The sequence below is a fragment of the Pipra filicauda genome, unplaced genomic scaffold (assembly GCF_003945595.2).
Source record: "Pipra filicauda isolate LSUMZ 115617 unplaced genomic scaffold, ASM394559v2 scaffold2_size9829703_pilon, whole genome shotgun sequence".
Taxonomy (NCBI): domain Eukaryota; kingdom Metazoa; phylum Chordata; class Aves; order Passeriformes; family Pipridae; genus Pipra; species Pipra filicauda.
The window spans coordinates 4498919-4516778 of NW_024104421.1; the positions used below are offsets into that span (position 1 = coordinate 4498919).

At 42.3% G+C, this 17860-nt stretch overlaps 1 protein-coding gene across 2 annotated transcripts in view; it reads right to left on the reverse strand.

The window, feature by feature from the left end:
* Positions 1 to 17860, reverse strand: part of TMTC1 (transmembrane O-mannosyltransferase targeting cadherins 1) — a 145813-nt gene that overhangs the window by 20427 nt on the left and 107526 nt on the right. For both annotated transcript variants that reach the window (XM_039383164.1, XM_027726647.2), the window contains exon 12: positions 3397 to 3540. In XM_039383164.1, coding sequence (XP_039239098.1) covers positions 3397 to 3540 — 144 coding nt within the window. The remainder of the gene's footprint in view (positions 1 to 3396; positions 3541 to 17860) is intronic.

Genomic DNA, 17860 nt, shown 5'->3' on the forward strand with positions numbered 1-17860 from the left:
TTTGGGTAAACTCAAGATTCAGTGGAGATTGTTTCTAGGCATTTCACTTTCCCCTTGAAAATGAAGCCATAACGCTCTCAAAGCACGTAAGAGTTCTGAGGCCTTTATTCATAAGAAATAGTGTACTGAATATTGCAGTGCTTTAGGTAATGGATTGATACAGTACTGCCAATAAGTTCTTGTCCATTCTTCCTGCAACAGAAAGCTGAGATAAATATTTACTTCAAATGTTCATGATATTTTATTTCTTGTCCCTTTACAGAATAATCCACAGGCTATAAGTTTGTGAGGTATTTTGAATGATATTTATCTGTATCCCACAAAACTGAATTTATATAGGGGAATTAAATATTCAAAACACAAGAAAGCATCAGGCTGCTCTATGTCACTGATCACAGACCATGCAAGCAAAGAGATTTCTGACTTTTAGATAGGCCATCTTTTGGGTCTATTTTAAGTAAGAAATCTGTTGGCACTGTTGAATTATCTACTCTCTAATATTTATATAAGGCAAGAAAATGATGACATACAACTTTATTTTAGGATATGTAAACAAAACTAGAGGCTTATTCAGCCACTACCCTGCAATGCTTCCTGAGAACATTCATCTTCTGGCACATAGCTGTCTTCATTATGTGCAAACAGAAAATGGAAACATCCTTTATCATCTAGGACTTCCACAGAAAAGAACTTAAAAATTCCACCCTGTTGTCATCAAAACAGTTTTTGCCTTAAGTTTAAAGCACAAGCAATGGATACTTAAATGGCTTATTTACATGGAACAATGAAAGGCAGATTCCCACACGGAAATAACATACCCATCCTTCCAAAATCCTGGAGTTCACCTTTCTCGGTACTCCAGAGGAGATGAAATCTGATATCTGCCATCAGATTTCCACCTTATGAGCAGGAGTGGGTATAAGAATCTCAGCAGAATTCAAGTGGGAATTCCCCATGCCAGAAGTTTCATTACATGCCCCAGCACAAGCAGTGCTGTTACTGGACATGCTTTAAGTGTTGAAGCTCCGGCTCTTCCTGAGCTGTACCATGGACTGAAGCCTCTGCAAAGAGGGTAGAAAATGCTTTTATGGCTTGATTATTTATCTTCTCTCTGACACATGTTTAAAAATCAAAACGTTCTTCATAATGTCTCATAACACAGCCAGAAAGTAGTATCTGTCTGTAATATTCTGCAGATTTTCATTTTATTTCATTTATTACCTAGATTATACTAGCATTTAGTGTCTGCAGAATGCTGCTTGCCATATATGTGTATATATATATATATATATATATGAAAGGATAATTTGGAGACCAAGGTAGGAAACATGAATAAAGACAAAGTTGTAGGAAGGAGGAACTTGAAATCTCTGCCTCATGCCTGTCTGGTCATCTCACAAGTCACTTCATGCTCCAGCATGGATGATGCTCTCTGCCAAGCTGATGGATGATCTAGGAAAGGTGCTGGCAAAGAGATTTGGGCTAGCATTTTAGGGGAGACAATCACATGGGATCTGCCCACACAGTATCTGCTTTATGTATGTGCTAATCTCTCCACCGTGAACTCTACCTATTTTCTGCAGGATTTTTAAAGCTGAATAGGGAGATGAGGGCACCCAGTTTCCACAATAATTAATTCTATTGCTTTGTCCAGATGCACTGGACACTGGAAGCCTAAAGAAAGTTTAGAAAATGGGAGCAAATGGATGTGGGAATAGGGCAGGTGGAACCTTAACACATTCTTTGGACAAGTTTAGCACAAGCATCACACACATTTAACATACTGCGAAATATGGCACCACAGAAGGATGCAGAGCACATACAATCCAACAGGACACAAAATATCTTAACTATCACATTGGGAAAAACACATGACATATTGCACAGAAGACAAACAGCAGTTCTAAGAGATTTTTCCCACATGCCTCCTTTGTGCTTTTCCAGTTCAACAAATCCAGTTTTTACCCATCTGCTGGGTCATAAGAGCCCACTGGCAGTCCAGATTTAAGCATAACTGCATGGGATGTCCTGGTGCTTCTTCTGTCTTACATTCTTTTGTATTAATATTTTATATTAAAAAAACATAACAGAGAATAATAACTAAGGCAAACATGATGGATTAAAAGGACAACATGTATTTTTAAACATCATTGCCACCTAAGATTAATTTCAATCAACCAAATCTGATGAATAATACAAAGACCTTTCATTTCTCTTGTCATAAGACTCTATTATTTTCCTTCCTTCTATTTCCAGTAAAACACTTTCCTATTTTCTATTTAAGATTGTTTACTTGTAATATTATTCTGATAATTTCTCCACTATTGAATACACCAGGCAGAACTTCAGCAACCCACTTAATATCCTTTATAAAAACTCATAGTCAAAGCAACATTTTAGAACCAGAAAGATCAAGTAAGTTTTAATAACACAGTGCCACTTTAAAACCAGTCCCACACTAAAGCCTGTCATGGTTTAACCAGCACAAAGCCCAGTCTGCTCTAAAAGATCTACTAGAGATCTATTATCAGCAAAATAAGGGCAGTTTATATCAGCAAAAATGTATTTTTACAGCTGTAGTTTCTGCAGTTCTGTCAGCAAATAATACTATATCCTCACAAAAACAAGGACGTTTTTGCTGCTGCTAAATAGAGATATTTTACTTTTTTTCATTGAACCCTTAGCAGATTTTATCACACTGGCTTCTTGTACTGATCTAAGTTCAGTCTTTAGATATAGTTAGTCAAATGAATTTGCATGATTATGGTTGTTTGCTATTCTCCTTGCTAATGGCTGACACTCTAAATAACAACAAGTGAAATACTGATCTGATTAACTTGTTTTCTTGCTCAGCAGAGTAATCGTGCAGGGATACAAACCGGCTTCCCCCTCAAATCCAGACATGCTGTGCAATAGAATGAACTTTCTGCTGCTCTGAGCATCTCAGTGTTCGGTGCTTATGCCTAAACAATCTTCCATGTAGCTAATGAGGAGAAGTGGGAACTTGCAGAGAGGGATTTGTTGGATCTGTGTTATTTATTATCTCTGCATCTGATACCTGTCTTTGAACAATATAACTTCCTCCACTGGAAAGGCTTACACATCTCGACAAAGATGGGAATCTCAGGTGACTATTTGGGTTTAGGCAACTCATTTTGGATGCCTGATTTGGAAAAAGTGAATTCCCTAAAATTGAAAGACGCTTGTGAACAGCACCTGAAGGGATGTGGCAGATAGCATAAGGATATCCAGACTAAGCCTCACCTATGTGCTGGCACTCCTGGACATCAATAAGAAATACCACCATTCCTTCACGAGTTGGCAGCAAAAACTACTTTGGTGATGTGTGTAAAGGGAATGTGAATTTTCTTGGTGCCAGTTCTGCAGTCAACTTACTTGAGCAGGTTACCAAGATTGAAGAGAGCTCGATTGTGCTGAGGGTTTAACTGAAGGGCCCGTCTGTAGTAGTCCTTTGCCTCCACCACATCTTTGGTCAACGTCCCCAAGTTGTTGAGAGCACTTGCGTGACGAGGGTACAGTCTAGGAAAAATGAAATATCAAGTTACAGACGCTCATTAATAGACAAATAAAGTCGAGTTCACTAATGCTGCCACCACTGCTGTTTGGCACTCAGTAAAGGGAAGGATGTCTGCTAGAAAACCCTGTTTTCCCTTCATTTGCTGCAGGTCGGATGGGATCCTCAGCAACCTTTTCAACTCCCAAAGAGATTGCAAATCAGATCTTCTCCTACAGTTCCTATATATCTCCAGGGCAAAAGGGAACACTGAGCAGCTTTGAAAGCTTATTTTACCCTCTAAGTAAAAGGCAAAGTCACTAAAGCAGCCTGAATGCTTTCATTCAAAATGTTTTTCAAACAAGCAAGAACTGCTTTGTCAAAAAATGTTTCCAATGGAAATATGTTATGACATATACAGAAGCCAACACAACTCTGTTTAAATTGATTTGCTGGGGTTTTTTAAATCATTTTTCCACAATAAAAGTGATAATAAAGTGCAAAAGGAAACCTGAAATCAGCTCTTGAACAATGCTTTCAGGACCAAGCAAAATGGTAAAAGAATCTGGAAAAAGACTGCTTAACAGTATGAATTTTCTAAGCTTCTTGTATCATTTGGTTCAGTACAGTTCTTTTATTTGACCTGTTGATCTTTACATCTGCCTGTTTCAGTTGAAGATTACATATTGGGCCCAATGTGTCTCTGTTAAAATGCTCCATGAATTAAGCAGCACATCATGGTCCATTCAGCAGCCCAAATTCTCACAGTTGTGCTCCTACATTAATATTGGCCTTTCATCAGAAAACTCCAGTGGTGAAAGTGATCCAGGGCAAGATTTAAGTATTCTGGACCCTTTGTATGATAGACAGGTGAAAACTAAGGCTCATTATAATAAAGAAATAAATTTCTGACGATAGCCCACAAAGATCCCTGGGAAGCTGGGAGAGGTCTGATGCTCTGGTGTGAAACACCACAGAACACCTCCAGATGTTCATTTCATTTGTGATAGGGAGGAAGCAGGTTAAGGTGGTCAAGTCTTGAGTTCAAGAAGACCCCAGTCACAAATCCTGCTGCCACTGCAGACTTTTTATTTTGGATGAGGACAAGTTATCTGACGTTTCTTGCCTTTGGTCCCTGTTCATGGGAAGGTGATGTGGATAATGACATTAAAAGTAGTCGGCTATGATAGCACAAGGTACAGCATGAGGAGGGGCATTTAAAGGAAGATGGGATTAAGACTCCATAATATAGCCTGACTCTAAAGTTTGCAACTGTTTTCAATCCCAGACTTTCCACGGTGAGGGATTTTTTTTGCCTGGAGTTTTTCACTCTGTCAGGTCAGCCCTGGGATTTTCCGTGCTTAAGTACCATGAATAATTTAGCATTTTTTACACTGCTGCAACATTTGTATCAGTCACATTTTCACTGCACAGCACATAAGTGATTTTGGCAAGGTCTTATTTGGGGGTGAAGCTGGGAACATTCGAGGGAACTGTGGGAGAAATGGACATGCACCAGTAACAAACCCAGGATGCTTCCTACAATTAAATAAGAAAAGAGCACAAAGTTCTTTTTCCACACAGCACCAAGCCTAGCAGACAAGGACTGCAAAGCCACATATTTGAGGAGAGATCCTTCAGGGATGCAGCCACATCTGTTTTTTATAACTTGGCCTGTTCCGGTACCAAAAGACAAACATAGTGATCACTACTCATAGTAACTAATGACTGCAGACTGTCAACATCCTTCTCATACAGATGAGCATCCCGTCTCAGAAATAACCAGTTCTCCTGGTGCAAGCCTTTGAGTGCATTGCCCAGTGTCCCCATTCACCCACACTACCTGCATTTGCTGCTCGAGTGACTATTAAAGAAATCCCTGACTGATCTTGTCACAGAGTAGCAAAGAGTAGGAAATCTGTGGCGAGACTGCAGCTGACACAGAAATAGCATCACTTTCCAGCACTGGAGCTACCCAGTGGGCCTGATGCATTTTGGCGTGTGAGGCTTCCTCCACTTGGAGAAGCAGCAGCAAAAGACAAGACAGTGATGAAGGTGTAGTGTTGAGTCTTAACCTTGGCCCTAAAATCCACTGGTCATCAAGGCTAAGTCTCCCCAGCTGAAGCAGGCTGGGAAAAATGCTTTCCATAGCAACAGCAGGGGAAGAAAGGAAAGGATCAAGCTTGCTTGCACTTTAGCAATTGGGAGGCAGCTCTGTGTGACACCTTGACCAGAATCTTGAGCAAAGAATGTCTTACAGCAAGTGACCAAGGGCTCAGTTTTGTTTCCTACTTTTCTGTGGATTTTTTAACATCATTTTGGACCCGAAAAAGGTCTGGGAGTTACATTTTTGAGGCTTTTTTAACAGTTGGCTATGATAAAAGCTGTGCACTACTACTGTCAGTACTCACACATAAAACAGCTCTAATATCTGACATGAAGTTACTTGACTTATGAGTGGGTAAAAGTATTTCTGACAATCCTTGGGAAAGTCAGAAACAGATTTAACATTTTACAGCCCTAAACCCGATGGTTTTGCTCTCAAACTTTCAGAAATTAATTCTGTTCTTGGCCTTTAGTGCTCCCATGGCATTTTAGGCTCAGGAGATTTGCTTGCACCAATTTGGAGCGGAATGAAAACTCAAGATTAAAAAAGAGAACTGATTTCACCTTTAAATTGCACAGTCCTGACCAGCAGCTCCATAAACACACTTCTGAGTTCAGTGCTAAAACCTCTCACCAGCAAATCACAGGATGCAAACACATTTCCCATGTATCCTGGGCTTTATTTCTTGTGTTTTACATTTATTCATTACATCTCATTGCCCTTTCCAAGAAATACAACTGAAACCCCAGAACCTCAGCTAGCACAAACTGTCAGCTTAAATCTGCTTATTATCTGGCCTGAAGAACTTAAGACATTTGCAATTTTACATATCTGAACAAACATTAAGAGAAAAATCTGAACACAGCGAGGTAAGGCAGTGGTGTTGGAGTTTGCCATTAGGGTTCAGTTCTTTTTTTTCCTGTCCAAATATTTTATTGGGAATATTACTTTATTATAGTGGTACAGCAAGCTGCCACTCAACTGAGTTCAGATGAAAGTATAACCAGGTCCTAAGAGAGCATCACCTCTGGTAAAGTAGCCAGAGTCAGAGTCTGAGCCCATGACCATCCATGCTGTTACAAAATCATTGAATCACAGAATGGTTTGGGACATAAGGGACCTTAAAGACCATCTATTCCAACTCCTATCCACTATGGGTAGGGACACCTTCCATTAGACCAGGTTGTTCAAAGCCCCATCCAACCTGACCTTGAATGCTTCCAGGAATGGGGCATCCACAGCTTCTATGAGCAACCTGTTCCAGTGCCTCACCACCTTCACAGTAAAGAATTTCTTCCTAATATTTAATCTAAACCTGCCCTCTTTCAGTTTATACTGTTGAAATGATCCCTAGCAGTTTCACACCACCCTTAAATAGTTCTGTCCCAGGAGCTGTCCAGCCCTAAGCCCACATCAGGGTTGGGACCCAAAAGCCATCCTGGACTTGCCCACTGTCTCTCAGAGGATATAAACACTGACTGAATACTTTCAGGTCAGTTTATGCCAGTTGGCCTCAGGGCTAGAGAATGGGGACCAGACTATTATTTTATTTCTTAATAAGGATGTTGAATAAAGGACTAATGGCCCCATTCAAACTACCCTCCGTTCAGGCACACCCACTGCTGTCAATAACAGCTCCCTGGGAATAAAACCAGAGCAGAACAAAGTCTTGTGGCTGGATTTAAAGAAAAGCATAAAGCTTGACCACGAGTTACTAATTAAAGCAACATTTACTCAAGAACTATCAAAATGTTTCTGAAAACTTGCAGATACACCATTTGCAAACCTGTTTGCTTTTTGCTGTTTGTGGTCTGTTGCTGTAAGGGATGGAGGCATATGTACTTTTCTTATTTTTAAGTTATCAGGAGGTTTGTGCTGATTTTCGAGGCTTTTGGAATTGCTCTCAATGATTCCTGATATCTACTTTGATTATTTTGATCATGAGCTCTGTAATGCAAACATTGTCTCTTCCCCACATGTATTTATTTCTTAAAAGGGTTAGAAACACATTGCCAGGACACGGAGGTCTCCATTTAACCTGGAGTTCCTTCATACCATAATAATGATACAGTCAGAATCCAGACTTTGTTTTACAAACTGTCAGGACAATCTGAGATGCAAGGAATCAGCTGTTAGAACATATATAGCTTGTCTTGCACTTCTCTTGAGAAACAAAGCCTCCTATCTGGACACACATGGGCTGTACTTTCCTCACCACCACCATTGATAATGGTAACAGTCTGCAGGCAATATCCTTTTTGCTATGCATCTGATTAGGCAGAAATTCCTCTAGGCTTCACCTAATCAAATGCAAGTACTGCATTATTTATGAAAGCAAGCTGAATTTCATTAAACTTACTCTACAAGTAGCAGTTCATGTAAAAAAATCAGTTTATCCTTTTTTTTAGAAATCAGAATAATTTTCTTTAAAAATCTACATTCAAGGATAATTATAATAGAAGTCTTGAAATGGCAAAATTACTTTAAATTAAAGGAAAGCAACCCATAAAAGTATATTTTAAATCAGGCTGAGATTTCATTTCTAAAGAGAAGACAAGTGGGATGTTTCCTTGTTGCAGAATGAATAATTCAAATGACTCCTCCAGTGCTGTATCTGCAATTGTCAGAATAAATTTCAGCAGCTTTCCCTTTAACTATTACAGGTATGCACTGCACAAAAACTCCTGTTAGTAATTATCTCCTCTTCTTTTAGGCTACCAAAATTGCCTCTAATACCACTGAACAAAAGACTTAGACTTGCACAGTCAAGAGATTTCCAGTTTCACAAGAAGATAACAGGTATAAAATATATACAGTCACCAAAATTCAGATGACCATTTATTCTGCTTTTTAATGTAATGCCTCTACTACCTGAAACATTAGTTTTTAAAAAAAAAATGTGAGGGACTTTGTTTGGCACCATATCTGAACCACAAGCCAATTCCAGAAAGAAGAGAAAGGGAGGGAATTTGTTGTCATGACTGCAACGTATAACCCACCAAGAATTTTAATTCTTTTAATTCAGATCGAGAGAGACCACTTAAACAACTGGCAAGCTCTGCTTGCGGTCCTGCCTTTAAAAGGCCCTTGGTCTGGTGCCAGAGGTATTCAGGGGGAGAAAGGCATTAGCCTGACAACTCCCCACTTGCTCTTAAGAGCGCTCCGTGGTTCCTGCCCAGTCATCGCTGTGTGGGCAGTGAGCAGCAGGGGATGGGGCCAGACTAACATGCAATTAGTCTGGGAAACTACCACAGACAGCACGCAAAAGGCTGTAATAACGTTTTTCAGGGGTCTGGGCAGCCCCCTGCAGCCACTGCATGATAAGAGAGGTTATTGAAACCAGCCCAGCTTCCCAGAGTTGGGATGGCTCCAAGATGTCATGCATGAGGGTGGCTCTCCCTCATACCTCAGCCCAGTGCCCAGCCCCTCACCACCCTCCAAGTGCTGATGATAAACTTGTCGAAAGCACATTCCCAGTGACTTCAGATATGGGTTCTTAAAGCCATTATAAAAATTGTAAGCAACAACAGCCATCATTAACCTCACGGCCACGCCACGGCAGCAGCAGCAGAAAGAAAAAACCTGCCCGCATTATCTTGCATAATATTCAAAGGGACTCCTAGAAATTAAAATCAGCAACTGATTCAGTTGGGGACATCCAGTGTGCCCGTTTTTTTAAATGTATCTTTTGATTAAATAATGCATTTAAACTTAGCACTTGCAGGGACTGCTCCACCTTTGAAGCAGCTCTGATAGATTACCCCTCTGCACTGCCCTGACAAAACAGGTTGTGTTACCTCCCTGTGTCAAGAGGAGAGGACAGGTTGAAGAGCCCTGGGACAGAGCTCCTCTCACCAGTCCAGGTATCCAGGACACCTCCCTGATACACACTCTTTGCCTCTCCCTGTGCCCATGCATCCCTACTGCAACATTCAGCATCCACAAGGCTGGCTTCAGCCAGATTAAGCACACGGAGTCAGGCCTTAATTACCCAAACCCAATTACTTGCTGGCAGCATGGCAACTTGTTTTTAAGGCACGTTTTGCCCCATTCCAACACATACTGTAATTATTGGCATAGTTTTGCCAACAAAAGTAAGAATGTTACATGAATAATGTTTCTATCTGTGCCAAGTTTTAATACTGCCCATTTTATATTTACTCCAGTATACTATTTCAAGCCAATTTTCCAACTTCAATATTACATCACACTCATTTTCATGTATTTATATAATTCTCAATAAAGCTCTATGTCAGGTTGAATTAAAACTCGATTTGATGTAATTCCGAGACCAGTCGGATCCCCACCAGGGATGCAATCCTGCACCAGCAACAACTTGGGTCATGGCCTCGTGATACTGTGGTACCTTGTTCCAAGAGCTGCTCTACACGATGTGGACATGTGTAGGTCATGGAGGCAGATCCTATGCCTTTCTCAAAAAGATCTTCAATTTGCAACCTTTGAATTCCTTTTATAGAGGGAGAGGTGATCCTGCAATATCAAGCAGCATCTGGTTTTTCTCTTGACGAGTTTCAGTAGTTGCATCAATATTTCCTAAAAGGTAACACCCTTCAGCTTGGCAGATGGTTTGTGGCAGGCTGGGATTTTTTGTATTTTAAAAAAAAGGCACCTGGAAATCCTGTTGAAAGTCAGGCAAGTGAGAGATCTAATGCTTTTAGGTTCCTTTGAAAGCCTCAGGCATAATCTTCTTCAGTGGAAGCGTGACAAAGCAGTCAGACTCCTGGCTGTACACAGCACAGCCCGGAGTAGGGCATTACATCACACCCATTTCCACACACTCAGCTGTGAGGTGATCCAGCTCAGGGCCTGACACAAGGCTAGGAATAAGACAGGGAGTGATCACATCCCAGTCTGGTGCTGGGGGCTGTCAGAGCATCCTTGAGGAGTTCTGTGTGCCCTATTAGGGTCCTCATAGCTGTTACATGGGTCAGCTCAGGCCCCGATGGAGGTCCTGTTCAAGAAGTCAGCATGCCTGATCAAACAGTGTCTACAAGTCTTTCAGAGACACCTAAACAGGGTATCTTTCCCCTGCTGCTGCCGAAGGGTTTGTGTGAGGGGGTCCAACACCGATGCTTTGGGTATCCCACCCCATCTCAAACGTCTTCTACCTTCCTGCAGACAGAAGTCACCCACATTATGGCACCGAGTACCTGCAATGTGGATACTGAGAAACAGTGCTCACCTCTGCCACGTTTTCCCTGTGGCCTAGGACAACTCTGTCTCTCAGGAGCTCCATATCCTGTCACCCAAGCGACAACAATAAAACCTCCCTGCCCTGTACAATTGCCTTTCCTCACAGCCGAAGTGCTCTGTGGCGATGACAATCTCCAGCTAGAGTCAGTGGTTGGCACAGCAGGATCTTGATCTAACCTGGGATCTCCAGAGGGCAATTTGGTATAAATAGCAAGTGCTGAATCGCAGCCAGATATCAGTGGAAGGAAGAAAGGTCCTGGCTGTATGGCTTCTCCCCCTGCCCAGCAGCCCAGCTGGCAGGAACAGCAGCCCACAGGTGCCCTGCAAACCCTTCCACCATGGTGAGCCTCCAAGGTTGAAGGACAGAGTACAGGGAATGGCAGCCATGCTGTACCCTGATATCAAGGGAAACCTCTCCAGGACAGAAATTCAAACAAAAAACAGAGAAGCTGAATAGGTTTAATTTGTAAATTGACAAAAGCCTCATGAATTCTTTGAGCTTGATGTCCGTTAAGAGAAAAAAAAAACAGCCCACAACAATATTCAGAAGCATGCAATTTAAATAACCAACATGTAGCACCTTAAACAATATTACAATTTATGAATTTTCATTAAATTTTCAAACTTGGGCAGGGATAGAAGCCTAAGAGATAGAGTTGAGGAGAAAAAGAGGATTTTAAGTCAAACAATGTCACACTTGAATATAAATAAATAAAACCTTTCATGCTAAACTCACATGTTACCTGCAGTGTCAAGGCAACATGAGGTTATCAAACTGGGCTGTCTGCTACTCTCTTGCATAAAGAATTTATGCAGGATCCACATAAGTCCTGAAAATCCCAGAAACCACTCAAGTCCAACTAAGGACTAATAATTCACAACACGCCTGACTTACAGACAGTGTGAACAGTGCAGGCGCCTCCACAGAGCTCACAGGTTCTTGAGGGATCCCATAGCAAACAAGAGACCATCTTGTGAGTTCTTCAATCAAACATTACACAAGAGGATAAAATAACAACATGCTCCCACCTAAGCAGGTGGGGGTGAAATCACACCTGCCATCTCCTGAGGCTCACAGGCGCCAGAGGAAGTTGTACAGCCCCATTCTGCCACCCGTGATCACGGCTGTCTCCGAGATGTCTGGGAGTTGCCTCAGAATTCGGTGTAAATCAGAACAGTCCCATTCCAGCACTGCCCAAATTCCTCAAAGGGGCCATTAGAAAGTCTGGGGATAAGCAGAGTGCCTCAACCACTTCTGTGAAGCCTTCACAGGAAGTCTCAAGGTTATCCTTGACAGTCATTCATTGGGAACCAGTTTTTCAGCTAAGCCTTCGTAAGGACCAGAGAAATCATCTCTCATGATGTAGCATAACAATAATCAGTGCTATCTGGTCATTTTTCGAGCAAAGTTTTAATAAAGACAAGGAAATCAGGCTAAGAAAAAAGGAATGGCTGTGGGAATGAGTAACTAATCCTTGGATTTGAAGTTATCATTAGCCAAAAGTGGAAGGTAAGACTTGAACATGTGCAAAATACAGCTCTGCATAGCCCACATAAAAATAAAAATAGATGCCGTGTCCTAATAAGAAAACAGCTTTTCATTAGGGAAGCATTCTCCATTCCCCAGATTTTTTGTATCAGTTCCCAATATGTAAGTAGGTAGAGCCATAACGCAGTGGCCAAGGAAGGCTATAGAGCCATCATTCTCATAGCTGATGGAGGTTTTTCTCTAAGAAGATATGCTTGAAAAGCCAGCAAGTCCCTGAAGGGCAGTGTAAAAGGACTTGCACCCACAACAGACCTCACAGTGTAGGAATGGACCCTACCTGTAACTACAGGTGTCCAGGGTTGAGTTATAAACGTGTCCATCTCAGCAGGCACATCCATCTTCCATCGCTGTCAATGCAGTTACACTGCACACGTACTGCCTCTGCGTCAGGGCTCATGGTTGTACCAGTTCAGTTTTTGAGTAAATAAAAGCCTGTGTCTGGACTGATTGTTATTTGATCACTAAAAAGCAGAAAAACTTAGCAGAGGTGGAGCACACCCCAAAACAGTCAGGGATTAGCACTTTTATAGAAAACAGGTTCAATAACAAATTACACTGGCTGAAGTAATTTGGCCATCGCCCCACGCAATATGTTGTAAAGGCCATTAAGCCTCTGATTCAAATTATCAGGCAGCCTTTTCAGCCATCAATTACCATTAAATTATTCAACAATTCTCTCCAGCTTCAGGACAGCCACCATACACCTACACAAGAGCACCAATTACCCCTTAAGCCTACTGTCAAAGCGCGATTCAGAAGAACACCACACAAAGATGCTTCCGACCGCTTGGACGTGATCTGTCTCAAGCCTGTAACATCCACTAACACAGGGTATTACGTGAGGTCTCCATGAAGATGTTTCATCAAATGCCTAACCAGAGGGCTTGCTCCAAGGGCCTGACCTAAGTAACATTAAGTGTCAGAAGGGCACTCACGGTTTCAGGAGCAAACGCAGCCCTGGCAGTCACAGTAAAGCAGCGCTGCACATTTTTTTACTCACTGTAAAAACAGGCTAACAAATGGTGCTGGTATTTTAATTCTTCCCAGAAATAAATCACAGATGGTATCCAAGGCCACCTGCAGTCCATGCTGAGAGGCATTTTCAAGGCACACACATAGACACACACACATAAAGGGCTGTAAGAATATAGTTTTTTTTACTGCATGGAGAGTGCAATTTAACTGAATTTAAACAATCTCAGATACTGTTGATTTAAGATATATAAAAACCCAGCAGGAAGGTATGTGGGAAAGCTTAGGAAGAAACCTGAGTCGCCCTTACAGCATCAGGGCTTTATTTCTAAAGTGGAGTGAGGAGAAAGAGCAGCCTCGTTTGTTCCTTTTCTACCCATTCCAGTGATGCTATGAACCAATTTTACTCCCTCAGTGAGGGATACAGATAAGCTACTCACACTGTTTTCTCCTTCCTTCTCCTCCATCTAGCCTGTGTTTGAGTACCAAAGATACTTAACCTTAATTTCATGATGCTTATTGCTCTGAGCAATGCTCTAAGATACATTATTTGCAAGCTCTGCAAGAGCCAGACCACACATGTTGCGGCCCCAAGTGTTTTCCTATAGGTTCCTCTGCCTCTTTGCTCACTCTCTCCCCTCTCTCAAGGCTGAGCAGCAGGACAGCTCCCTGACCTGCAAAGAAAGCCAGCCCAAGGGTTCCTACTTGCTATCCAAAGGCTCCCTTCCCTGGCAGACACCACAAGGGAGAACTAAGGTTTCTGCATAGCATGCTGGTCCCCTTCCTGCTCTGTTTGGCCAGCACTGTTTGGCGGGGAAGCCTAAAAGGAGCTTGTGGCTATGAACTTGGTGGTGGATGTGCACACACACCAGGCACACTGCAGAAGTGTGTGGACTCTCAGGTACACACACCAGTGCATTTATGTACATATTTATATCACAGTATTACACATGTGGTGGACACCTCCTGCAGGACTCTGTAGTGATGTTAAGGGTCAGTTCACACACACTTGCCTGTGCTTCCCTTGGGAAAGAGCAGCACCCCAGAGAGCAGCCCTGGGTTACCCCAATGCACCTAAAACTTTCAGGGCCAGCTTGTGTGTCTCTCTCCCTCTCTCCTGCCTCCAGCTTTACTGTCTGTGTATCTTTCTTTCCAGTACTTTTTCTTTTTTAGTTGCCCAATCCCACCTCATTTCTGTAACTTTCATCAGGAAAAAAATCAGTTATGAAGAAATAATTCAGTTATGATTCAACCATTTTTTATCTGCCTTCACACAAAGATAGCTCTTTCTCCCCCACTATTAACCTAAACACAATACTCTACAGTCACGTTTTAATTAAGGGCAAACCTGAATGTCCAGAAGAGCAAACATGAATTTTTAGGTGTTGACCTTTTTCCAGACACAGAAACGTAGCTTGGATAGCACAGAACTATTATTAGCATGGTTATTCATCCAACTCCTGCAAGAAACTCAGCAACCTCCATCAGCCCCACCTGCTGTTGCTCACATTGATCTGCCATCCATGGGAAGCACAACCCTGGCAACAAACACGGAGAAGGATGGTAAGACAGAACTGCTCTGGGAATTAAAATGTTGTTGAAGAGTGCAATCGTAGGAGGGAAGGTGAATTATTTTTCCCCTCTCCATTGTTAAAAGGAGATTGATTTGATTGATAATGAATGTTTATCACACAGGTTTTAAGGCTCTGCTGTTTTTCTCTCTCTGCATGTCAGCCCATGTGCGTTCCTGAGGAGAGAGAAAACAGTCTCAACAGTAATGTCAAGGCTGGGGAGAAGCAGGACAAAAGCTTGCTTACTATCAACAGTGGCAAAAATGTCTTCATTAGCACATCAGAGTTGTTCTTCCTGTTTGCATGAGGTTGCATGACCTCATATTCCCACTCATAAATGCGAGAGTGGCAAGACAAGTTTTATTTCAGATAAGATCATCACTGTTTGATCTCCAGGAGCAGAAGTTCTCCGAAATTCCTAACAGCAGCCTTAAACCTACAGCAGAAGCAGCAGCAAGAATGTTAAGACCAGCTTTCAGAGCAGCCATGGTCAACACACGCCTCAGACAGAGTATTTCTGGCCTTTACTTTCTGCAGGAAAAGAAACAGCAAGTATCTCCTGGGGTCACTACCTTACGTCTGGCAAACCAGTGAAGCAGTCTAATCCAACACTGTGTTTTTCTTGTTTTACTGTAGGTAAGCTGAAAGGTTTATAACCCACTCTCCAATTGCAGAATGCCAGCTGTTCATCAGGTCTGTTTTATGGGTAACTCATCTTGCATCTCTGAAGGGCTCTCTTTTAGGAACTACATATATAGGAGGAGCTTTTTCTACATATGCAGAATTTTTTTCTTTTCATTCTTGCCATCTCCAAATCAAATGTCATTCTCCATTTTTGCATTTCATTTCAGTTTTCATTTCCCCCACTCTTGGACAGTATAACTAGATTGCACTAATTACCTAAGTCTGGCTAGGTCAGGGTGTTGTGTCACTGGCCCCTGGGCTGGGGTGAGGAATGAGTTTTCTGATGGGCCACCTGCAATGGCATCAATGAGTGGTTGTTGGGATTGATTGCCATGTTTGCCTTGGAAACCTGCCCTGCAGTTTCACTATGAGAGAAAACACATGCTTCTTCTCCACCACTTATCTGTCCTGAAGCTAACAGAGTTACATCAACATATGCCAGCAGAGGATCCCACCTGCCTTTGAAAGCAGGAATGGGAGCAAGCAATTAAAGCACTGGGGATCAACTTTCCCAGGATTTAGTATCAATTCTTGTTATTTCATTAGGTAGCCTGTGCCCACTTCAACATCTTTTCCAACAGATATAGCTACAATTTCACGGGAGCAATGGGTTGCTCTGCTTAACAGCCACATGGCAATCAGCACTTCTGGCAGAGCAGGAATGCATGGAAGTGCATCCTTATGTTGGTGGAATGGTAATTGCATTCGGTTCAAGCAGCGGGGTGCCCACTGACAAGATCACTTTTGTTTAGCAAACAATTAACTCATTCACCAGAGATCAAGCAGACCTGGCCTGTCGTTTGGCACAAGCTTTAGAAGCAAGCTGGAATAGTGGATGAGCCATCCCCCACATGCCTCAGATGGAGCCGGTATGAGGCGATACCACTCTCCCTTTCCTACCTCCCAGGAGCTTCTAGGCAGCAACAGCCCATGTCCTTATCGACTCCATTTCCTTATTAATTCCCTTTTGATCTGCTCACTGAGCACTAGGCAGATATAATATTTTTATCTTCTGTACTTCTGATGGTGCCGCCACTGGATTGTGAAGCCTCTTGAGTAGCTTGGGTTAACTGTAACCTGGGAAGTATGTAACCACCTGGACTCACTTGGAGAGCAGACACTCAGTGAGGGGTACCTGGGGGAAATCATGGAAGCTTGTTGTGCAAATACCTCAGCTGCTGGTCTGCCTACTCCCTGATGAGGACATTTACAGCATGGTAATTCAGCTTCCCAGGTCAAGCCAAAATACCCTAAATCATCAAAATCTGGTCAGGGTATTACAGATACTACTTCCTTCTCTCTAAATGTAGAAATTGGTCTACAATCAGAGTAGCAATTGAAGAGCTGGTGTCTGTGAGGATGGATAAACAGCTTGGACGTGACATCTGTTTTCTGTGATACCTGTCTAAGGTCTTCCACTATATCCATCAACATGCTGCCTGTCCCACACTCAGCACCTTCTCCAGCACTTCGACACAGCCATAATACGTAGGAACCCAGTGGAGGCTGCAAGGCCCACGCACAACAGGCATTTCAGACATGTCTGTCTGAGGGAAAAACATAGAATGCAATTCTCAACAGGAGAACTTGCTACACTTTTTACTTACACTGTTCTATTTCTTATTACACAGGCTCCAAATAACTTCCCTGTGACAGAGGTGGGAAGAAGGGGTCAGAATAAGGAAAGTGTAAGTGCAGAGATACAAGGTGATAGGAACAAGTAGTGCAGCTTCCCAGTGATGGAGCCAGCAGGAGGCTCTCAACTCCTGGTCTGCACTATTGGGTCAGAAAGCAAATGTGCCAGGTGGGGGCAGAGCTTTGCTCTTCCAAAGTGCCAACTAATCCTGAAATTACTGAAGCAAGTGAAGCACTAGCACTGGTGCCACTGAGACACTGAGCACGGCTGGTTCTGTGTGGCTCCAAGCCCTGCCCAGGCTTCAGATGCTCTATAAACAATACCATCAACACAAACTGTGCTATGTAATACAGTTGAGAAAATGTTTGCAATCAGTTCTCAAACCAGACTCTTTCATAATTGAAATACTGCAGAGCAGAAAACAGCATTATAATTATAATAAATGGGTGTTGCTGAGTTAGAGAAGGGCAAAATCTTTTGTCAGCAAATCCCATTTACACAAGCAGAGGCAATGTTGGCAGGAGCAGTTACATTACTCTGTGTACTAGCACATTCATTGCAGGGCTTGGATAATTTTTGTTAGTCCCTCTTTCTTTTTAACTTGAAATGGGCT